Source organism: Lactuca serriola, chromosome 3, assembly GCF_051521515.1.
Source record: "Lactuca serriola cultivar US96UC23 chromosome 3, Lser_US96UC23_V15, whole genome shotgun sequence".
NCBI classification, from domain to species: domain Eukaryota; kingdom Viridiplantae; phylum Streptophyta; class Magnoliopsida; order Asterales; family Asteraceae; genus Lactuca; species Lactuca serriola.
The window spans coordinates 13,295,980-13,317,074 of record NC_136410.1 but is presented as its reverse complement, the minus strand read 5'-3'; the positions used below and the strand labels follow the sequence as shown (position 1 = coordinate 13,317,074).

Here is a 21,095-nt window from a genome sequence, read left to right as displayed (position 1 = left end):
GATAAGGGTTTCTTGCATCTGATTGGTGAGGGAAGGCGGTGGTAAACAAAAAATCTTAGATAAGAAGAATGAGAAAAAGGAAGAAAACGATGACAAAATGTATGTCAGTTTGTGCGAGAAAAAGAGAAATAGAAGTTTCGGTGGCAAAATAAGAAAGTCAGAATTCCGTGTGAAAATAAGAAAAAAAAAAGGAGTTAACTGTAGCTAGGGTTTTAATAATTAATAGTATATACTAATTATCATATATTGTTTGTCCATAAATTTTTATATAATATATTATAACAAAAAATTAATTGGAACATGCCAGATAACAAAAATGAACTACTACTACTTTTTTTTTTTTTTTTTTTTTTTTTTTTTTTTTTTTTTTTTGGTTTTTATAAAATAACCGCTTTATCACAAGGCATTTCGAAGTATCATTTTGATTCCAGGCCGAAATATTTCTGAAGTAGTTTTAGTGTTTTCATTGTAATTTAATGTTTTTTTTCTACTTTTCTTCTTTCGCTTTTAACACTACATTTTGTGAAAACATATCTAACAATAGAGTTTTTGAATACACTAGCAACCACTTAACACTATTATTTACTGCCATACCAAACTCTCACAAACCAACTAATTGTTCACCTACCATTTTATTATCATATAAACACTCACTTAACTTTTTATAAACACATTAGATTCTCCACCTACCTATTTTTTCATCATACACTTAAAGATGTTAAAATCATCACAGTTCTCACAAACAAAAGGCGTTAATTATCCAGAGGATAATGAACGACCTAACTTTAACTTTTACACATGAATTTAAAAAACATAGGCTAAAAACAAATATGCACATAAGTATAGTATATATTAATTAATAAATAAAATATCTAAATGGACCCATTGATGCGGTGTAACTAATGGTATATGTGCAAATCGCCTACGATATATATCAACATATTTAGTTCATTAGTTGTGCATGCAACCCCTATTAATGTTCACAAACCAACCAGAGGTCAACATCTCAAAGAAATAATATACAAAACCAATTATTACCGGTAACAAATTTAAGGATTTTCATGTCAAAAACCCTATTATATAAAACAAGATCATATTCTTTTCTATCTTTTTTTTTATTGTTATGTTTTGAAGGATCGAATATCAAGAAATTGTCAAATGATAAAACGCGAGAGATTTTCAAGGATGAATTTCATGGTAAGTATCTCTTGCAAAAACTGACTTGTTTTTCGTTCAAGTATATACAACTTGTTGATCACTAAACATTATAATAATTATATACGAAAGGGTCTGAATTTACGCAAGTTGGAGAAGGAGAAGATAAGGGATGGGATGGAGTAAACAAAAATGTAACACTAAAATAGAGGTTTCCCTTTATAGCAATTGGATGATATTGCGGCGCCCTGACATTTCATCCTTTTATGCAATAGTGATTGATTGAAGGCACGTGAGCAACTCGTGAACAAAGTCCCACACCCCGCCATTACTTTTGAATATTGGGAACTGAACCCCCACCCCTACCCCCACCCCACGCACATCACAACACAATAACTGATCTCCACCTTCCTCCTCCCTCCCTCCCTCCTTTTTATAACCATCGATCACTCTCGTTTTCACAATCGCTGCCGCCGCCGCCGCCGGAGACTACACAGTCTTCTTCAACATCCGCTTCTTTGACTCAACTACTTTGACCAATTTTCTCTATATCGTCAAACTCGGTGCGTGTGTGATGCATACGCATACACCTGTGAGTTATCCTTAGACAGTTTAACAATCATATAAGAGGAAGTGGAAGCGTCGATTGTGATCGGAGATAGAAGGAAATATATTATTGAAATATCGAAACACAAAGGAGATATACCTTGATGCTGGTTTGATTCGGAGAGATTTGATTGATTGGTGTTGTGTTTTCCGATAGTTGCTTCCAGTTATAGTTTCATCGGATTCTGGAGAATTTCATCCTCTGTTTTGTATTAATCCTGTAATTCCATTCCAGTGAAAAATTTTGTAATCCTAATTTGAAATCCGAAGAGATGGAAAACAAGCAATTGTTCATGTCTGCGTTGAGCGTGGGAATAGGAGTAGGAGTTGGAATTGGAATGGGGAAGACAGTGAGTAGGTGGACCGGTGGTGGTGATGATTCAACAGGAAACGGACTCACTCCACAAACAATGGAGCGTGAGATGCTTAGTATGATCGTCGATGGCAAAGACAGCAAAATCACCTTCGACCAATTTCCCTATTACCTAAGGTAATTAATTAATTAATTAATCTATTTCACTTCATTCAATTCAATGGACTTAATGGATATTCATTAAACAAAATCTGTATTCCAAGTTTCAAACACTACTTAATAAAACAAATATTACGTATGATATTTTGGCTGGACAGATCTTAATAGTGATTATTAGTGAGAGCATCCATGAATGAAAACTTTGGGGTTTGATGAGGTTTAGGGTTTTTGGAGATGCAGAACACATGGCTCTGTTTTGGCCGTCTTTAAAATAATAATAATTAATTTTCAACTCGTATATGACTCACCATACTTGTGATGAGGTGTCTCTAGTCCCTCCCATCTCAATCTATCAACACTCGCATCATCACTATGTAGGCGTGTCATCCATCATGACATGCCAAAAGGATACAACACCCGGACGAAATTGAATTTAAATTTTTGTCCGTGCTAGTGTAAAAAACCCAACGTGGTTTAGTGAAATCAACATGATTTAGCATCTGTTTTTACTATTTGTTACGTTTAAGTACCAATTAAATAAACTAAGAGGAAACTACTAATCTAACCAAAATCATTAATGGCTTATTACTTTTTAGCCAAAATTTAAGATTTATTAAAAATAGCCATCGAAACCAAAGGTGGTTAAAATGACCTACTGTTTCGCCAATTTACCTACTGTTTTGATTAGGGATGAACATATGGATCGGGGAACCGGCCGGAACTGGAACCGGTACCGGAACCGTAACCCGATGGAATCGGTCGGGCCGGGACTGATACTATAATTTTGTCAATTTTTGGAACCGGGACCTGGTAAGAACCGGTCGTTGGAACCGGCTTAAAACCGGGAACCGGACCGGATAACTCAATCAAATTTTGAAAGTTGCATAACTCACTCAATTTAATTTTTTTTTACCTGAATTTTTTTCCTACATGTAGATTATGATTTGTAGTTAAGTTTAGACTATAAAAACGTTTGATTTGGTTAAAAATTGAATGAGTTACAAGCCCCGTATGGAAGGATGTCAAATCAGAATTTCTTTTATGTTTCAGCAATTAAATGTAATCTGACTTTGTTGTTTGAATGTGAATAACTCACTCAATTTAACTTGTTTTGACATGAATTTTTTTTCCTATATGTATATTAGGATTTGTAGTTAACTTTAGACTATAAAAACGCTTGATTTGGTTAAAAATTAAATGATTTATAAGCCCCGTAAGAAAGGGTGTCAAATCAGAATTTTTTTATGTTACAACAATTAAACGTAATCTGACTTTGTTGTTTAAATGTGAATAACTCACTCAATTTAAGTTTTTTTGACTTGAATTTTTTTCCTACACGTAGTTTAGGTTTTGTAGTTAAGTTTAGACTATAAAAACGTTTGATTTGGTTAAAAATTGAATGAGTTACAAGCCCCGCAAGAAAGCATGTCAAATCAGATCAGTTCTAAAATCGAAAACCCGGTAAAAACCGGACCCAGAACCGGTAGAACCGCCGGGCCGGTTCGGTTCTTGATTTTAGCCGAAGCCGGTTCTCGGGTCGGGCCGGTTCGGTCCGTTTGCTCATGCCTAGTTTTGATTTTAGTATATAAGGATTTTTTTTTTTCATTTTACATTACGAAACCGTAGACGAAAAAATGGTCTACGGTTTCCTCTGAGAAGTCTATTGTTTCCTAAATAGTAGATTAAAAATGGTCTATTGTTTCGTAAGGTTTTGGTTTTTTTTTTAAGATGAGAAAAAAAAACAATAACTTTTACTCTAAAAGAGATTTTTCTTTTAATATATACTAGTTATGATATAGTAGTCAAAATACCCAAAAAAACCCCAAATCCGTAGGTTTTTAGACGAAACAGTAGATCATTTTTAATCTACTCTTTGGGAAACAGTAGACTTCTCAAAGGAAACAGTAGACCATTTTTTCGTCTACGGTTTCGTAAAGAAAAGTGAAAAAAAAAATTCTTTATATACTAAAATCAATACAGTAGGTAAATGGGCGAAACAGTAGGCCATTTTAACCACCTACAGTTTCGATGACTATCTTGTAATAAGTCCAAAATTTTGGCTAAAAAGTGATAAGTCATTAATGAATTTGGTTAGATTAGTAATTTCCCCATAAACTAATGATTATTTTATGTTATCTTTGTGATAGTATTTAATGTGGCTCGGTTAATGTGACATACTTTTACACGTGAGGAGAGAGTATTCTTATTAACAAACTTAAAAACCAATAATACAACAAAAATCTGAGCTATTATATAAGGCAAAATACCAAAAATAACCCTAACTAGAACAGGACCGACCAACTACATATATAAACGCGGTCCAAACACTTATTCCGTCGCTGAGCTTCTTTAAGTTACTCAGGCAGATTGATATTCATTCAGGTCGTCAATTTAAGTGTCGTGTTGTGTTTGTTTTACATAAAACCTTGTGACAAGATTTTCCGATTTGACACCCCATTACAATTACATAATGCAGAGTCTAAAATTAAAACTAAGGCATTGAATATTCTAAATTTGGTTTAATTTATGATGATTATTTATTTTTTCTTTTTTACCCTTTCAACAGCGAACAGACAAGGGTTTTACTTACAAGTGCAGCTTTTGTTTATCTGAAGAACATCGATTTTTCAAAGCACACAAGAAACCTTTCTCCAGCAAGTCGAACTATATTGTTGTCGGGTCCTGCAGGTTACTTAAATTTCAAAAAACATTAATTAGCTCTGTTAATTAATCGCACTTGAATATCTCTTTAACTGCATTCACTAAAATTTGTCTTTGTATTGTGGATTTAAAGAACTTTATCAGCAAATGCTTGCCAAGGCTTTGGCTCATTATTTTGAAGCCAAGTTGTTGTTGCTAGATGTCAATGATTTTTCACTTAAGGTGAGCATATGTCATTTAAAAAAAAAAAATTACATACTGTTTGAATTTATCTAATCTACCCCTCTTGATTTTTGTCAGGTCCAGAGCAAATATGGAGCTTCATCCAAAGAAACTGTAAGCATTATGGACATTTTTTCAATCATATACTTTCCCTATTCTGTTGTTTTTTATCTACTGATGTATTTTCTACTATATATGTATATAGACCTTCAAAAGATCCACTTCAGAAACAACCTTGGGGCGAATGTCAGACTTATTTGAATCAACCATGTCTATGTTTCAATCCAAACAGGAAATAAAAGGTATTTAATTAGTTTCCGTTGTTACTGTTCACAGTTTACATCTTTAAGAAACTGCCTCCTTTAAAAGGTCGTATATATACTTTCATGGTGTCTGTGTAATAAACTTATACTTGTTCTTCTTGTTTACATTTGATTCATATAACTGTTGTCTTTTACAGGAACATTACGTAGACAGAGCAGTGTTTCTGATTTTGGATCAAGGTATGACATACAATCTTGTTGATAAAAAATATAGAAATCTAGTGTGCAAACTCTTTTTCATTTCTCTTTTTATATATAGGGGGACTGAATCTTTCTCAAGTACTCCAAATCTTCGGAGAAACGCATCTTCATCAGCTAATATTGAAGAGCTTGCTTCAAAATCTACTCCACCAAATCCAGGTAAATTATTACAACCAACTTTTACACTAAGAAAAAAATCCTAACAATAATATAACCTTTTTGGCGTATCCTTCTTCTCAGCTCCACTTAGGCGCACAAGCAGTTTGTCTTTTGATGAGAAACTTTTTGTACAAACCTTGTACAAGGTATATATATATATATATATATAAAATCTCTTGTCATTTAATTTGTTTCTCTGCCTTCTGCTACAAGTATAACTTTTTTAAAACTTAATTAATTGCAGGTTCTTACTTTCATATCCAAGAACAGTCCTATAGTGTTATACCTACGAGACATCGAGAAGCTTCTATGTAGATCCCAAAAGTTATACACCTTATTCCAGAAAATGTTAAAAAGAATTTCTGGACCTATACTGATACTTGGGTCACAAGTTATTGACTCTGAGAAAGATTACAGAGACTTAGACGAGAGGATTACTTCTGTGTTCCCATACAACATTGAAATCAAACCTCCTCAAGAAGAAAACCATCTTGTGAGTTGGAAAAGTCAACTTGAAGAAGATATGAAGATGATCCAGTTTCAAGATAACAGAAATCATATTAGTGAAGTTCTTGCTGCCAATGATCTTGACTGTGATGATCTTGCGTCTATTTGTGTGGCTGATACAATTGATCTTAGCAACTACATTGAGGAAATCGTGGTTTCAGCTATCTCATATCATCTCACACATACCAAGAATCCAGAGTATAGAAATGGAAAACTAGTTATTTCTTCTACAAGGTCTGATTTATTTTAAGAGTTAATCACAAAAAATGGGAAGCTCATGTCGCAAAATGACCATATTTTCACCATTTATCACAAAATGACCACTTATTTCGCTAAAAAAATTGCGAAATACCTTTCTCTATCGCAAAAATGTCAATTATTTTGCTTGTGATGATTTTTATTTTTTTCGCGAAAATAAATAAAAATCCTGAAATTGACTATTATAGAAGGTATTTATTTCAAATGTAAACAAATTTGGTTAAGGTTTTTGACTCTCTCATTTGACTCCCACGGGTGACGTTTTTCGAATTTACCTAAAAGTTTTTGAATTAAAATTTGAAATTCAAAGATAAAGCGAAAAGACATTATATTTTCTGCGATATGACATCATATTCACAAAAATATATATAATAAATATGATGTCAGAAAAAGCAATTATGTGAATTAGTTTTATCGCAAAATAGGTGGGGGTGGTTATTTTGTGATAAATATTGAAAAGCTAGGTGATCATTTCATAATATAACCTTCCCATTTTTGTGATGAACTCTTCTTTTTATCTGATTATAACATTAATTATTTGTTTCCTTAAATATGTTGCTGACTTTTATATTTGACACATAAAACAGTTTGTCTCATGGGTTGAGCCTGTTCCAGGAAGGTAAATCTGTCAAGAAGGAGACCTCAACCTCAAAGGTTTGTGATATATATTTTATCTTTAATTAGAAATTCACTATCAAAATCCTTTATCAATGTTGACTCACTTATATTATATACAATTAATCATTACAGGATACAGTTGTGAAAGATTCTGTTGCCCCAAAACCAGAAACCAAAGCTGAAAGCACCAGTGGTCCTAATGAAGCAGAAGCTTCTTCGGCTCCTAAGAATGCTGATAATGTCACCCCAACACCTAAAGCTCCCGTAAGTTTTTATAATCTTTCTTTTAAGTTTTTTATAAAAAAATAAAAAAATCTTTTTATTTAAATTAGTTATTGTAATCTTAATTTTTAGGAAGTTCCTGCTGATAACGAATTTGAGAAGCGAATAAGGCCAGAAGTGATACCCGCAAGTGAAATCGGGGTTACATTTTCTGACATTGGTGCATTAGATGACATTAAAGATTCACTTCAAGAACTGGTGATGTTGCCTTTAAGAAGACCCGATTTGTTCATTGGAGGACTTCTGAAGCCATGCAGAGGGATATTACTATTTGGCCCTCCTGGAACAGGGAAAACCATGCTTGCTAAAGCCATTGCCAACGAGGCTGGAGCAAGTTTCATCAATGTTTCAATGTCCACCATTACCTCAAAATGGTTTGGTGAAGATGAGAAGAATGTTAGAGCTTTGTTTACACTTGCAGCTAAAGTGTCGCCTACTATTATATTTGTTGATGAGGTGGATAGTATGCTTGGTCAAAGGTCAAGAGCTGGAGAACATGAAGCCATGAGGAAGATTAAGAATGAGTTTATGACTCATTGGGATGGGTTGTTGACTAAACCAGGTGAAAGGATTCTTGTTCTTGCTGCTACTAATCGCCCTTTTGACCTTGATGAGGCTATTATCAGACGTTTTGAGCGAAGGTATATATTTTCAAACTTTTTGAATTGAAATAATGAAATTTAGAACTTTTTTTTTTTTTTTTTTAAATGTTAAATGTTTTGTGATGGTGAAAATAGGATAATGGTGGGGTTACCATCGGTGGAAAATAGGGAAAAGATATTGAAGACTCTTTTGGGAAAAGAAGAGATTGATGAAGGATTGAACTTTGGTGAACTTGCTAGTATGACTGAAGGATATACTGGAAGTGATCTGAAGGTTAGGGGCTGTTTCTTTTTGACTTAATTAATCTGGATTCAGACACCAACCCTTTTACTTATTTGTGTTTCTTTTTTCCTCCCAAATATTCTCACGCTAAAATTGATGGATACTGTGAAAGTTGTTTGTTGAAATGTCATTCTGATGGTTTATTCGGTCTAGAAAAGAAACATACCTTATATATACAACACTTATGTCTATCATCATCCATCACTTATTCAATCACTCTACACATACAGGATTTAATACAGCCTCTTGGTATATTCTGGGTTAATTAATGTCTATGATCATATGACATGATTATATATAACTAATTTTTTTGTGACATTACAGAATCTGTGTACGACTGCTGCTTATCGACCAGTTAGGGAGCTGATACAGCAAGAAAGATTGAAGGATATTGTGAGTATTATAATATGAATAAAACCTAAAACCTACCTGTGACTTTTATCTTTTTTTTATATATATAATTAAGTTTAATTGTTTGTGCAGGAGAAAAAACTGAGAGCTGAGAGGGGAGAGGGGACTCGATCTCCAGAAGAAGTTACAGAGGAGAAGGTGATTACCATCAGGCCACTAAATATGGAGGACTTTAGGGAAGCCAAGAATCAGGTGGGTGTGAAATGACGTTTATGCCCCTTATATTGATTTGTATGAGGCAGGGGCAGGGGGATATGTATTTGTGTGTTGTGTTGATAAATGTAATTGTGTACAGGTGGCGGCTAGTTTTGCATCGGAAGGGTCAATAATGGGGGAACTGAAGCAATGGAACGAGCAATATGGTGAGGGGGGTTCAAGGAAAAAGGAGCAATTATCATATTTCCTCTGATAAACTCACTTTCACTTTCACTCTCACCTAAAAAGTATCATATATGTCTCTAATTAATCTGGCCCCCTCCATATGAAATATGAACCAACCACCCAATAAAGGATCCATCCATCAATCACACTACTCATGTACACGTTGTAGTCACCCACCATACAAAAACATCAACATCAAGGGGCTCGGTTTTGTACCAAAACTGTGGGTCTGTTTGAGGGGGCAGGTCACACGTGGGTGGCTTACAATTATATGAGTGATCCTGTTCCTCTTCCTGGACCTTTGTGTGGTGTGTTGTACCATTTGTTTTGTCTTGTTGTTTCCCACCCATAAAATTACACAATATTTGTTTGATTTTTATTCTCGAAATAGTGTGTGCGCTTGTGTTGTATGTACAATATTTCCTTTTTCTAGTGGATGTTGCAACCTCGTGTAATATTTTATTATTCTTCTCAAATAATAATATAACCTTGTTGGTGCCGATTAATTGGAATAAACACGAGTTGCAACGTCAATTTAAACTATGATCTAGTACTAAGTTTAGTAGTCCAACTTGTGGACACTGCAAAATGTGGGGTCAAGGGCCACGACCCAAAATCTTTACAAAATTTTGGACATGAGAAATATGATCACAATGGAACATAGATAATTGCCGGATGGTTGTCTCCATAAACCCTTTTTGTACTGCAGATTTTGCATTTTTTCTCGACTTTATCCACCTTTTGGATGTATGAGTACATATATTCATATTTAGTCATATTTGAGGCTGGCTTACAAATTTGGACTCATCAATATACTCTCCAGCAATGCCGTTTTTGTGTGACTAAATTGAAGTGTCTTTAGCACAGTCACAAGATTAAATTCCTTGTAACCCAGACACATGATCAAAATAACTAATAACAGGAAGTGAACTCACACCATCAATTATTAAAAAAGATCCAGTAATTTGAAACCGATCATGTTTTTCCGCTCTGTTCTAACAATTTACAACTCCCACTTAAGTGATCGAAATCAAGTTGTTGGGTCATTTAACATTTACTTGTTTTATAATGATAGCTAAAAACCACGGATTTCCATAATTGATGGTGACATTTACTGAATCAAAATCAGAATAAATAAAAGAAAGTAAAATTTAGGCCCCACTAATGTAGTCGACAAGATTTAATACACATCATGCAAGAAATGACCACACACCACCAAAATTGTGTTCTCACAAAGACAAACATACTACATCATATATTAGTTTCAAGACAAAGTGCCACGTCAACAAAAACTGTAACACCATGTATATATAAAAATAGAAAAAAAAAAAACACAAAGACATCACCACAACTCTAAAAACACAAGAAATTATATTGGGGAGGAGGGTTTTAGCGTATCAATCAATCTCTATTACCAACCTCACAAACCCCAAATCATCAAGAAAAACACAATAATCAACCATTTTTAAGATTTAGATATATAAGACACACCTACCCAGTAACAAAGTTGCATATTCTTAAACCTTTTTCTTAGCTTTAAGCTCTTTCATGGATCTCGGGATCTTACACAACACTTTTGCATCGAAAACCGCATACTGTTTCTTGATTTCAATCAATGCCTTCTCTGCAAGCGGATCGATCTTATCCTCATATTTATCATACACCACAGGCACCGTGAACAGCAACACAACCACTGCAATATTTTTTTTTTCAAAATAAATAAATAAATCAGTATTTCATTATTGAAAGTTGTTAACGGACATGGAATAGCTGTGTGGTATTAGGAAATTACATATGTAAACCAATGTCAAGAAGTTATAGCAGTTGCTGATGATTGACACAAACCACAATCCAGCAATAACCTGATTAAACAACAATGATAATTAAGAAAACGAAGATTTTTGTATAAAATTGAATATAAAAGATTGAAGAAAAAATAAACTTACAGATAGAAACTTTTTGAGGTCTTTCCCTGAAGCGATATCTCTAATAGCTGCAAAACCTTTGTTTAACTCAATTCTCAGGGATGACACAATTTCCAAAACTGGTTTCTCTGGAATCACAACTTGTGGGATTTTTGGTGGAGATCTGTATAAAACATCAACTCATGAATGAGTGTATCAAATTGGTGAGACAATTGGTAAAATAAGAACATTTACTTGTTGATGAAGGCTGAGGCATTTGACCATAGAAATAGTATTGCCAATGTAAGAATCAGACTGTGGCAAACAAGTGTCAGCAGATGATATTCCAGCACTTCAAAAAGGAACCAGATGATTGAAACTCCACCTAGGATTCCACCAGATACCTTCTTGTCCTTCCATAGGAGCACATCGGCAGCTTTACAGATAGTAAAAAGTTAGATGATGAACAGATAAAGAGTAAGACCTCCATTGATTGTTTCAGCAATGGCATTAAGCATGTTTCACATTGGTGGTATTATATTATTGCATACAAGTAGAAACTTTTACTTTTTCAACCCAAGAAGAAACCACCTTTGGCTTTATTGATATTAATTATTAACATTTAGCTTTCATCAAGAAACGATAATTGGAATGTTAGCAACCTTTATGAAGCAAAAAGGTAACATATTAACTGGAAAAGAGCTTCGTTAACAGCGTGGATTGATGATTAAAGAAAAAAAAATACACCTTTTGCTTTAACTTTAGACAACCATAGAGAAAATGGTTTTGATTAAGAAAAAATAGATTTATTAGAGGTATAACAATATGTCAGGTCTAGATCCAGATGCAGAAAATTGGATCCGATCAAGTTTGTGCATGAACTACCTGGTAGAGATCAACAGGTCTTGATATTGTAATAGGACGAATACTTATTTCCTTATGGCCGAAGTAAATGATAAAAGCGACAATTCTCAGAATAATAAATCGATCTATTAATTAGAGAACATAGTCGATTATCATCTAGGATTGTAAATCGGTAAATTATGTTACTCACGTATATACAACTCATGAATCATTTAGACGAAACCTCAAACGATAACCGAAGTAGTAATATCGGGAGAAAGGATTATTAAAGAAGTAACTAAAGCAAGTTAGGGTTTAAGACTAATCAAAATCCAGTAAAACTGAAGTGTTAAGGGTAAGTAATAACGATAACATACGCTTTCCGCCGCCGAAGACATTGTGGACGGGCTTTTCCCTACCGAACATGCGAAAAACCTTCGATTTCATCGCTGAAATCTTGTCGTCGTCTGAATCTGAAGACGAAGAAGAATCATCCTTACCATGAATCTTGTCCGATATCTTCTCCATCAACGATTCCGACTTATGATCCTCGTGATCTGACATGTTCGCTCAGTCGATTGAAATCTGAAAAACCCAAATCTTGAACCTAAAATCTTTGGTTTTGAAACAGATTGATGATGAATCGCTCTGGAGTATTCAGTAACGCAAAGAATGTGTGAGACTAGCTGCGTAGGTGGGTCATAAACAGAAGATTATCTACCGAACCTGATCCTGAGCTTGAGGTCTGGGAACTTTCCGAGCCTATTAATTCGGAATTGGCTTTAACCTGATTGGTGATAATGATATCTACGAGGCTAATAAGAAAACGAACTTCGAATTAACTACTCTTTATCCCCGTATATTTCCATATATTTTGTTGGGGGATATTTAGGGGTGTTTGGAAAGAGATTATTGTTTATTATTTAATGTTTATTTTTACGGCAACAAATTAAGCTTAAATGTTTAGATATAAATTCTTAAAAATCAGTTTATTGCGTTAAAAATAAGCTAAATAAATTGATTTTAATAAACATCTTTCCTTGCTTATTGTTTATTTTCACCACAAATACTTTTGTAAAAACAACTTATTCTCACCGCAATTAGCTTAACCACAAATACTTTTGCAAAAATAGTTTATTCTCACCGCAATAAGCTAATAAGCTATAAACTAATTTATCCAAACACCCTCTTATAATATATATTCTAAGGTCTATATATATATATATATATATATATATATATATATATATATATATAGTTAGTTAGGTTCAAATGTTTTCACTATCTATTGTGTGTATGTATGATTGATTCTGGACCAATCATTTTAGTTATTTTAAGAAAAGTAATTAATGCATATTACATGTTGAAGATATAATAGTTATTAATTACATCTTCAGCATTTAATATGCATTAATTACTTTCTTAAAATAACTAAAATGATTGGTCCAGAATCAATCATACATGCACACAATAGATAGTGAACACATTTGAACCTAACTCTCTCTCTCTCTCTCTCTCTCTCTATATATATATATATATATATATATATATATATATATATATATATATATATATATATATCTTAAATCGTATATAAACAATATTAGTCATACCTTGAATTTTAATAGGTATAAGATACAAAGTTTTTTGTACAAATCAATTATGCATAACAAAACCATTAATACTTGCCAAAACTTTAAAGACTTTAATTAAGGAAAATTATTAAAAAATTAATTTAGAGCAAAATAACAATTTTAAAATATTAAATTTATCAATATAAGTTAATTTACATTTTTTAAACTAGATGTCGATAATAATTAATTTACATCAAATGTATAAACATACAATATAAATATAAGTTCTAAATATAAATATTTTAATTAAAAGTGGTAATTTTTCTTATTATATAGTAACTAATAACAAAATCTAATAATTATTTTTCCTGTAAGAAAACTATTCGTCCAAAAAACTATTTATCGTCGCTGCTTTGCGCGAGCACACATCTACTATATATATATATATATATATATATATATATATATATATATATATATATATATATATATATATAACGTTGAGAAACAGTTCGTGCTGTGAAACTTTAGAGAAAGTAAACGACGTTGATATGGCGGAGGCTGCCATCGTTCCTACTACGTGTTTGCTTGCGCATGCAAAGGAGGGAGGGAGGTGGAGGATAGGGAACCCGATCAAATGAAAGAAAATTTTAATTTATGAGCATCCAAATGTAAAAAAGAATAAATACCCGGATTAAAAATAATTTATAAATGTAGGGGTTACCTTCTTTCAGGAGAATCCTCACCCTCAAACCGCATCTTGAATCTCATGCCAATAGTAAACCCATTGTTTACAGCTTTTGAATCGAAAATCAAGATTCACTTTTTTTTAACATACCTTGGCTTGTAGTAAACTGCAAACCGGGTTTGAGTTAAAACAACATGTGATGCGGTTGCAAGAACTCCAAGATGCATCCTCTGTCTTGAAATTACTAAAGAGGGCATGGAGCTTTGTTGGCGAGCTTGGCGTCTAACTCCAACACGTAATTCCCCATTCTCCCCTCTATTAATTACCAGATATGATCTGGATTCCTCAAACACATCTCCATAAGCCTGAGGGCATCCTATTTCGCCCGAAAATTTTAAAATCAGACGTAGAAATTTCATTATCGGCTTTAGTATCAGATAAAATACATAAAACAAAGCATCTTACATCGTTACATCTTTCGGTTGAATAAAAAAATACAACACCACCGTAAACACGTTCACCTCTAATTGACGGATGAAGAGACCATAATCTCGATGTTTGAGGATTGTGTCTCATGTTCAAAGACACTAAGAAGTTGAAGAAGGATGTGTACCGCCCTAGTTTATAGGAATTGATTTGGAGATGATTTTGTTTCAAAACCCTAACTTCCTCTAAAAGCGGCTAATTTGTAATTGTTTGTGAGATAAAACGAAACCGTATGTAGAGAAAATTTAGGAAACTTCACAACGTGAAAATGAGCGGGAAAAATCAGTTGGGAGGGGCTAAGAGAATGCCATCTGGCAAAAATGTACTTATTTATTAGATTAGGGGATTCCATTCATTCTCACTAATTCTTATTCATTTTTGTTCTCACACATCGTTTTTCACTCATTTTCATTCTTATATAATACGACTCAATAAACATTATGACAACATTCTGACATAATATGAATAATAATAATAAATCTATAAAAACCTTATAGACGATTTAATTGGTAAAATGTGTACTAATGAAAATAGTTATGTAAGATTGAACGTATTCACATTATCAAACAACATATTTTGTTTGTCATTCCCACAGAATAGCATTATCCATACGTTCGCATAATAGATGTTAATTCACATTTGAACCTAGTTATCTCTCTCTTTCTCTCTCTCTCTCTCTCTCTCTCTATATATATATATATATATATATATATATATATATATATATATATATAATATTATCATAATTAAATATAAAATACATTAATTATTCGAAATATTTTTCATAGATAATGTATTTTATATTTTTTAATGGAAAATATTCTTATAATTAATGCATTTCACATTTAATTATTGTAATATTTCTTATAATTAATGTTTTTTTTATCTGTACACATAGAATACATGTTAGAAAATCCATTTGTTTAATGATTCTTTATCCCTTTAAATCAATGAGTATGTTAAAAATATAATCTTTTGGGAAATTGACTAAACTAGTCAAATATTTATGGCATTTAAAGAAAATAATCATTTTTTTTTGTAAAATAATCTCTTATTTTGGAGGCCATTTTGGAGTATATGGACCTGATCCAATCCATTTTGCATTGTGTTCCGAATCGAAAGACAACTATTTAAGGTATTCCATACTCTACACGGAAATTGCTTGCACTTTAGACAATATTTGCAAGAAAAAATGGCATCTGATTTTAGTGAATTTGAGGTTTTACGTTTAGGTTTCTAGTTCATTTACTTGTATTTGGATATCTTTTATTATTAAGTAAAATTCACTAGTCCAAAATGCGACGATCATATCTAAAATGTATTGTTAATTCATATTTAATTTCTTAGATAGCTTGTAACATTCGTAAAATTCTTGAAAATTTTAAACTTTTTAAACAACTATAAAACCATCATTTATTACAATTTGTTTTCAAAATAAGTTCCACATCATAGAAATCCCAAAATCATAAAATCAAAACATGAGGAGGTGCACGATCACGCCTTCGTCTTCCTGCGATCCACTGGGGTACCTGAAACATAATCCAAACTGTAAGTCCAAAGCTTAGTGAGTTCCCCCAAAATACCAATACATAATAAATAGCACAGTTATAATAACAGCATACTTTGGGCCCAATCAACCATCAGGTTGGAATACCCCAAGCCCCTCAACCATCGGGTTAGAATGCCAACATACTATGGGTCTAGTCATCCTCGGGATGAAATACTCCAGACCCTCAACCATCGGGTTGGAATGCCAACATACTATGGGTCCAATCATCATCGGGATGGAATACCCTAGGCCCTCAACCATCGGGTTGGAATGCATCGGCCTGTTTGCTTACGCACAAAGTAGTGAAGCCTTAGCGCCAACAAATCATGTGCACATAATACAGATAACATACGACTAACCAATCAACAAATAGACAAACAGATCTCACAGATCACTAAGCATAGCAACATCCTAAATACCAGGATATCGACTTAACATATTACTACAACACTATAGCATGCACAACAGGCTTTTAAATTTAAAGTCGGCCTTGGTGCCTTCGACCCGCAAGTATAGTGAGGAGACTCACCTCACAAGTAGTGCAAAACTAATAAGGTCTGACTCCGAATCTCAGCTCCCAACTCAACAGTCCATGTTGACCCAACTCGTCGAGTGCACCTATGAACTCGTCGAGTTTCTACACTACTCAAAAAGTTGGGGAAAATCCTAGCCAACTCGCCGAGTTGGCTGGAAAACTCGCCGAGTTTTCCCTAGCTTAACACATTCAGATGATTCTTCGATTTCAGGGACTCTAAGGCTCATATCTGAACTTCAAATGTGTCTAAAAGGATAAATTTTCCAACTTTATCCTTTGGGGCTACTCCAAATGCTCAAAAACCCTTCCACAAGGCTTGAAAACTCAAAGGCTTAACCATTAGCACAAAGTCCTTGAGATCTGGAACCCAACTTTTCCAGAAGAGATTCTAGCCTCAAAAACGTCCTAAAGGTTGGTGCTTTATAGACATGCATGTCTTGAACCCAAAATGGGTCAAAAAGGGAAATATGACCTAAACTCCATGCATGGCATCAAAGCTTGGCTAAAGACCATATCTAACCCACTATAAGGTCACCTTTCCCTGGAGATTCATAAAGTTGCAAACTTTATGAAGTCCATCCATTGCAACATCTAAGAATAAGGAGAAAAATGGACAAAACTCAAGATCTAGCTACATAGATAGATAAAAATCAGATCTTGAATACTTACAATGGTCCAAAAGAGTGCCAAACTGAAGATGAGAGCTTAGCTTGTTATATCCTTGCTTCCTTCTTCCAACTTCTTCTCCTTTTGCCCCAAAAGAACCACACTAAAACACAAAATAAGAGGGAAGGGTGATTAGGATTCACTAGGGTCACAACAAGGGTTTCGAGGCTGATAAAGGATCAACCCTAGGGACTTAAGGAGATTAAATAGGGTGCAAAACCCTAAAATTTAGGGTTTCTCACCCAGCCGCCAACTCGTCGAGTTTTCCTCACCAACTCGTTGAGTTGGTCCAAAAAGATACATGGCCCAAAAGCCTTTCAACACGCCGATTTGAGGCCATCAACTCGCCGATTTCCAAGGGAAACTTGCCTTTTAAAGAATAAATCTCATACCTGGAAATCGTGATGTTACATAGCTAGTTACCTAGCCTTAGTAATGACCTGGTACATTAGATAACTAGTTAGATCAATAATAATAGTGTGAAAATAACTTTGAATTAAATTGTGTTTCGAAAAATGGAGATGTATTGAACGTGTAGAGTAATCCAGTTTGAAACACCATAAATAGTATGGAATGATGTTTAATGTCTTTTTAAAACTAATTTCTTTATTTGGTCTTTCAGCTAGTGTCATTTTGAAACTAATTTCTTTATTTCTTTTGCAGCTAATGTCATTTTGAAACTAATTTCTTTTCATTTTTCAGTATGACTGCATTTTTTATGATTCTCTTACATTATCGTGTAAAATTTGTCGTTATTGTGGATATTTTTAGTAAACTGAAAAACCGATTGGCATGCAATGCTATCTTCCAATATACGTGCTTTAGAAGGTGGTTAGATATGCATGCATGGGTAGAAGGTGATCCTTTGCTTTGGCATTGTATTTTCTGCAAATAACTTCTCATAAATCCTCGAAGAAATGTAGAGGAAATGTTTTTTTAAGATTGGGTAGTTTGAGTTGACCTTTGGAATCAGGAAATTTCATTTTGTTACCAGTCATGACATCCCCTATTTTTCAAAGCCAAAAAAATTCTTTAAGCTTTAAAAATCATAATATTTTTGTTTGCAGAAAATCCAAGTACAATCAAACATTTTGCAAAAACTGTTCCATTTTATTAAAATATCTTTGAGTAAAGATGTTGTTTCAAAATACAAAAAACTCTAAGGATGTCATAATCAATACATAACATTGTTACAACATAAAGACCTAATGGTCTTGAATACTATTGCATGTTGTCTTTTAATCACTTGGTATCCTAAACAAGTTCCAACAACTTTAACCCTGTTACATGTGATGCATATAATTTGATTGGGTTAGGTTGGGAAACCTGGTAAGCCACTTAGAGTTTTGAATCCTGCAAAATCAACTATTACCAAACAATATATATATCCCTTAACTTAGATATCTATAAAACATTACACCCATACATACCCATCCTAACCGATTCTCACAAATCCTAGTCCATGATTATCAACTCGCCTGATAAATCGTTTAGAGCAATGGTTTGACTACACCGCTAGGGGCTTCATTGGTTGGTGTAAGTCATAAAGGCAATTAATCCATCAGAGTATTTGATGAATATGGTATCCCATTTCATCTGTGTTTGTAGGTTATGAGCCCATACTAGCAACTTAATTCACAAGACCGTCTAGAATGATCAAGTGTTGTTCTCTTTGGGAGATGACCAGACATACCATTACATTTTCCTGATGTGGACCCACCATTTCTGGTTATACAAAGGAATACTTTATCGTACTCTATTACGTAATGGTTACCATCAACACCTGATAGTCTCATAGAATAGAGTTCTACTCTCCATTCTTAATCATACATCCTTAATACGATGCTACCTAATATCCAAACATAATTAAACTAAGCATCCTGTTCAAGTCCTGGTGTATAACTAGATAAGATTACAAAGCTTATAATCATCAAAATTTCCTGCTTATGTAATATTTTTTACAATATAGGGTGTAACTAAACACTCCTTTGATTTAACTCGAACTAAACATCCTTGTAACACCCGGATCGTGGGTAAATTCTTTTGAAGCTAATATCCATTTTTTATAAGGAGGCCCTACGTGGGGCGTAGCTCATTAAAATTGGTCACAAGGTTTATCTTGAGTATGCTAGGCATGCCTAGAGTACGCAGGGTGTACTCATGGAGAATGCAAACCCTAATTTTAGGGTCTTGGATCCTATTTAAGGACCTTAAGTCCTTGGAAACCCTTCTTATCATTAGCCACACCCTCTATCTCAACCTCCATGTAACACTCATAAAAATCACAAGAAATTTAAACTTTAAAAAACCACCCAAATTCATAGATTGTTTACAAATCATAGTTTTCAAAACATTCCAACCATCAGAGTCTCCCAAAATCATAAGTCAAAACAAGAGGATGTGTACGGTCACACCTTCGCCTTCCCATGGTCATCTGAAATACCTAAAACATAACCCAAAACTATAAGCCAACGCTTAGTGAGTTCAATCAAAGTACCACCACGTAAACATAAGTATAATAACAAACAACATGCATACTGATCGTTCATCTTGTCTGGAACACCGCACTGGCCTACAGACTATCTGGAACGCTCATAGAACCTTCAGCATGACTGGAATGCTTCATCGGGACTTCAGCCTATCCGAACCGTTCTTTGAGCCTTTGTCCTGACTGGTATGCCTCTTAGGCCTATAGTCTATCCGGGATGCCATGGGTCTCTAGGCCTTCTGATGAGAACTGTTATCGAGATTTGAGAAAGCAAAGTTTGATTTGAGTAATTGAAGATTTAGAACACGAAGAGTAAATATTAATCAGATCTCATATTGATAAAGACTGATTACAACATTAGCAGAAAAGAGATATCAGTTTCGAAAAATCTCCCTCTACTTCTAACCTCAGTTCCTATTTATAGGGAATATGAGTGTACAAAAAATATACTAAGTCTAGACATTTCACTTCGCATAAAGATGACTTAGTAAAATAACATAAAATGCGAAACAATACAAAACACTATTTTCGACTTTTACAATTTTACATCTACAATCTCCCCCTTTGTAAACAGTCGAAGCTATTCATCCCATAAGCTTTTGAACAGCTGAGTGGATTGTCTTTCGCACTTCTCCATACCAGGAGATCACCTTCTTGAGATCTTTCTTGTCTCCTTCATTGTTCTTCTTGCAGTTGTTCATACGAACAATAAAGTGCGTATATTGCGAAGAATTATATCTTTCAATCTCTGAGACTTTAAACAAGAACTTCTTAGGTTTCCCTTTTGTATCTCTTCCAGAAAACACCATGCCGAACGGTTTCAGGCATATTTCCCCAACAACATATTTCGATAAAGCTGATTGAGATAAAGTTTCTTCCCAAGGAACGTTCACTTCACTTCCCAACACATTAGCCAGTTCTTCATCTGTAAGAGCCAAACAATCGAAGTAGTTGTCAATGAATGTCTTCACATGTGCGAAACCTATCTTGAACACTTCAGTCTCAGAGCCTTTGAGATTATTTTCTTCCATATGCTTCAAAACCAGAGCCACTTGAATTAAATCATTGCAGTTCATCAAAGGAAAATCAGCTACCGTGAAGTCATACTGCTTGTTGTCTGCTCGGATAACAAAATAACGAAAATTTTGAAGCATGACTTCAAACAATACATCTTTCTTGATTTTCAGCACCTTTTTGATCTTCATTAAAGACCAAACTTCA

The 21,095-nt window shown here is 33.9% G+C and overlaps 2 protein-coding genes across 3 annotated transcripts; one reads left to right on the top strand and one right to left on the bottom strand.

Moving 5' to 3' along the window:
* Positions 1-1,511: 1,511 nt before the first annotated feature.
* Positions 1,512-9,643, top strand: DAA1 (P-loop containing nucleoside triphosphate hydrolases superfamily protein). Of its 2 annotated transcripts, none has more exons than XR_013702200.1 (16): positions 1,512-2,251; positions 4,800-4,921; positions 5,028-5,116; positions 5,195-5,230; positions 5,322-5,418; positions 5,577-5,619; positions 5,699-5,799; positions 5,881-5,945; positions 6,044-6,540; positions 7,152-7,218; positions 7,315-7,446; positions 7,537-8,105; positions 8,202-8,340; positions 8,674-8,746; positions 8,836-8,952; positions 9,056-9,643. XR_013702200.1 is itself a non-coding variant. In XM_079029250.1 (16 exons), the coding sequence occupies exons 1-16, from the start codon at positions 2,034-2,036 to the stop codon at positions 9,167-9,169; spliced, it is 2,478 nt and encodes an 825-aa protein (XP_078885376.1). In that variant the 5' UTR covers positions 1,514-2,033; the 3' UTR covers positions 9,170-9,643. The 2 variants fall into 2 exon arrangements, 1 of the variants encoding a protein (XP_078885376.1); XM_079029250.1 differs by having other exon boundaries at positions 1,514-2,251; positions 8,674-8,742; positions 8,833-8,952.
* Positions 9,644-10,423: 780 nt separating this feature from the next.
* LOC145091511 (reticulon-like protein B2) lies at positions 10,424-12,574 on the bottom strand. Its single transcript, XM_079029251.1, has 5 exons — positions 12,266-12,574; positions 11,301-11,481; positions 11,088-11,229; positions 10,934-11,003; positions 10,424-10,834 (listed from the first exon to the last, which is right to left on the bottom strand). Exons 1-5 carry the CDS (start codon positions 12,450-12,452, stop codon positions 10,659-10,661), a joined length of 756 nt encoding a protein of 251 aa, XP_078885377.1. The 5' UTR covers positions 12,453-12,574; the 3' UTR covers positions 10,424-10,658.
* Positions 12,575-21,095: the final 8,521 nt, after the last annotated feature.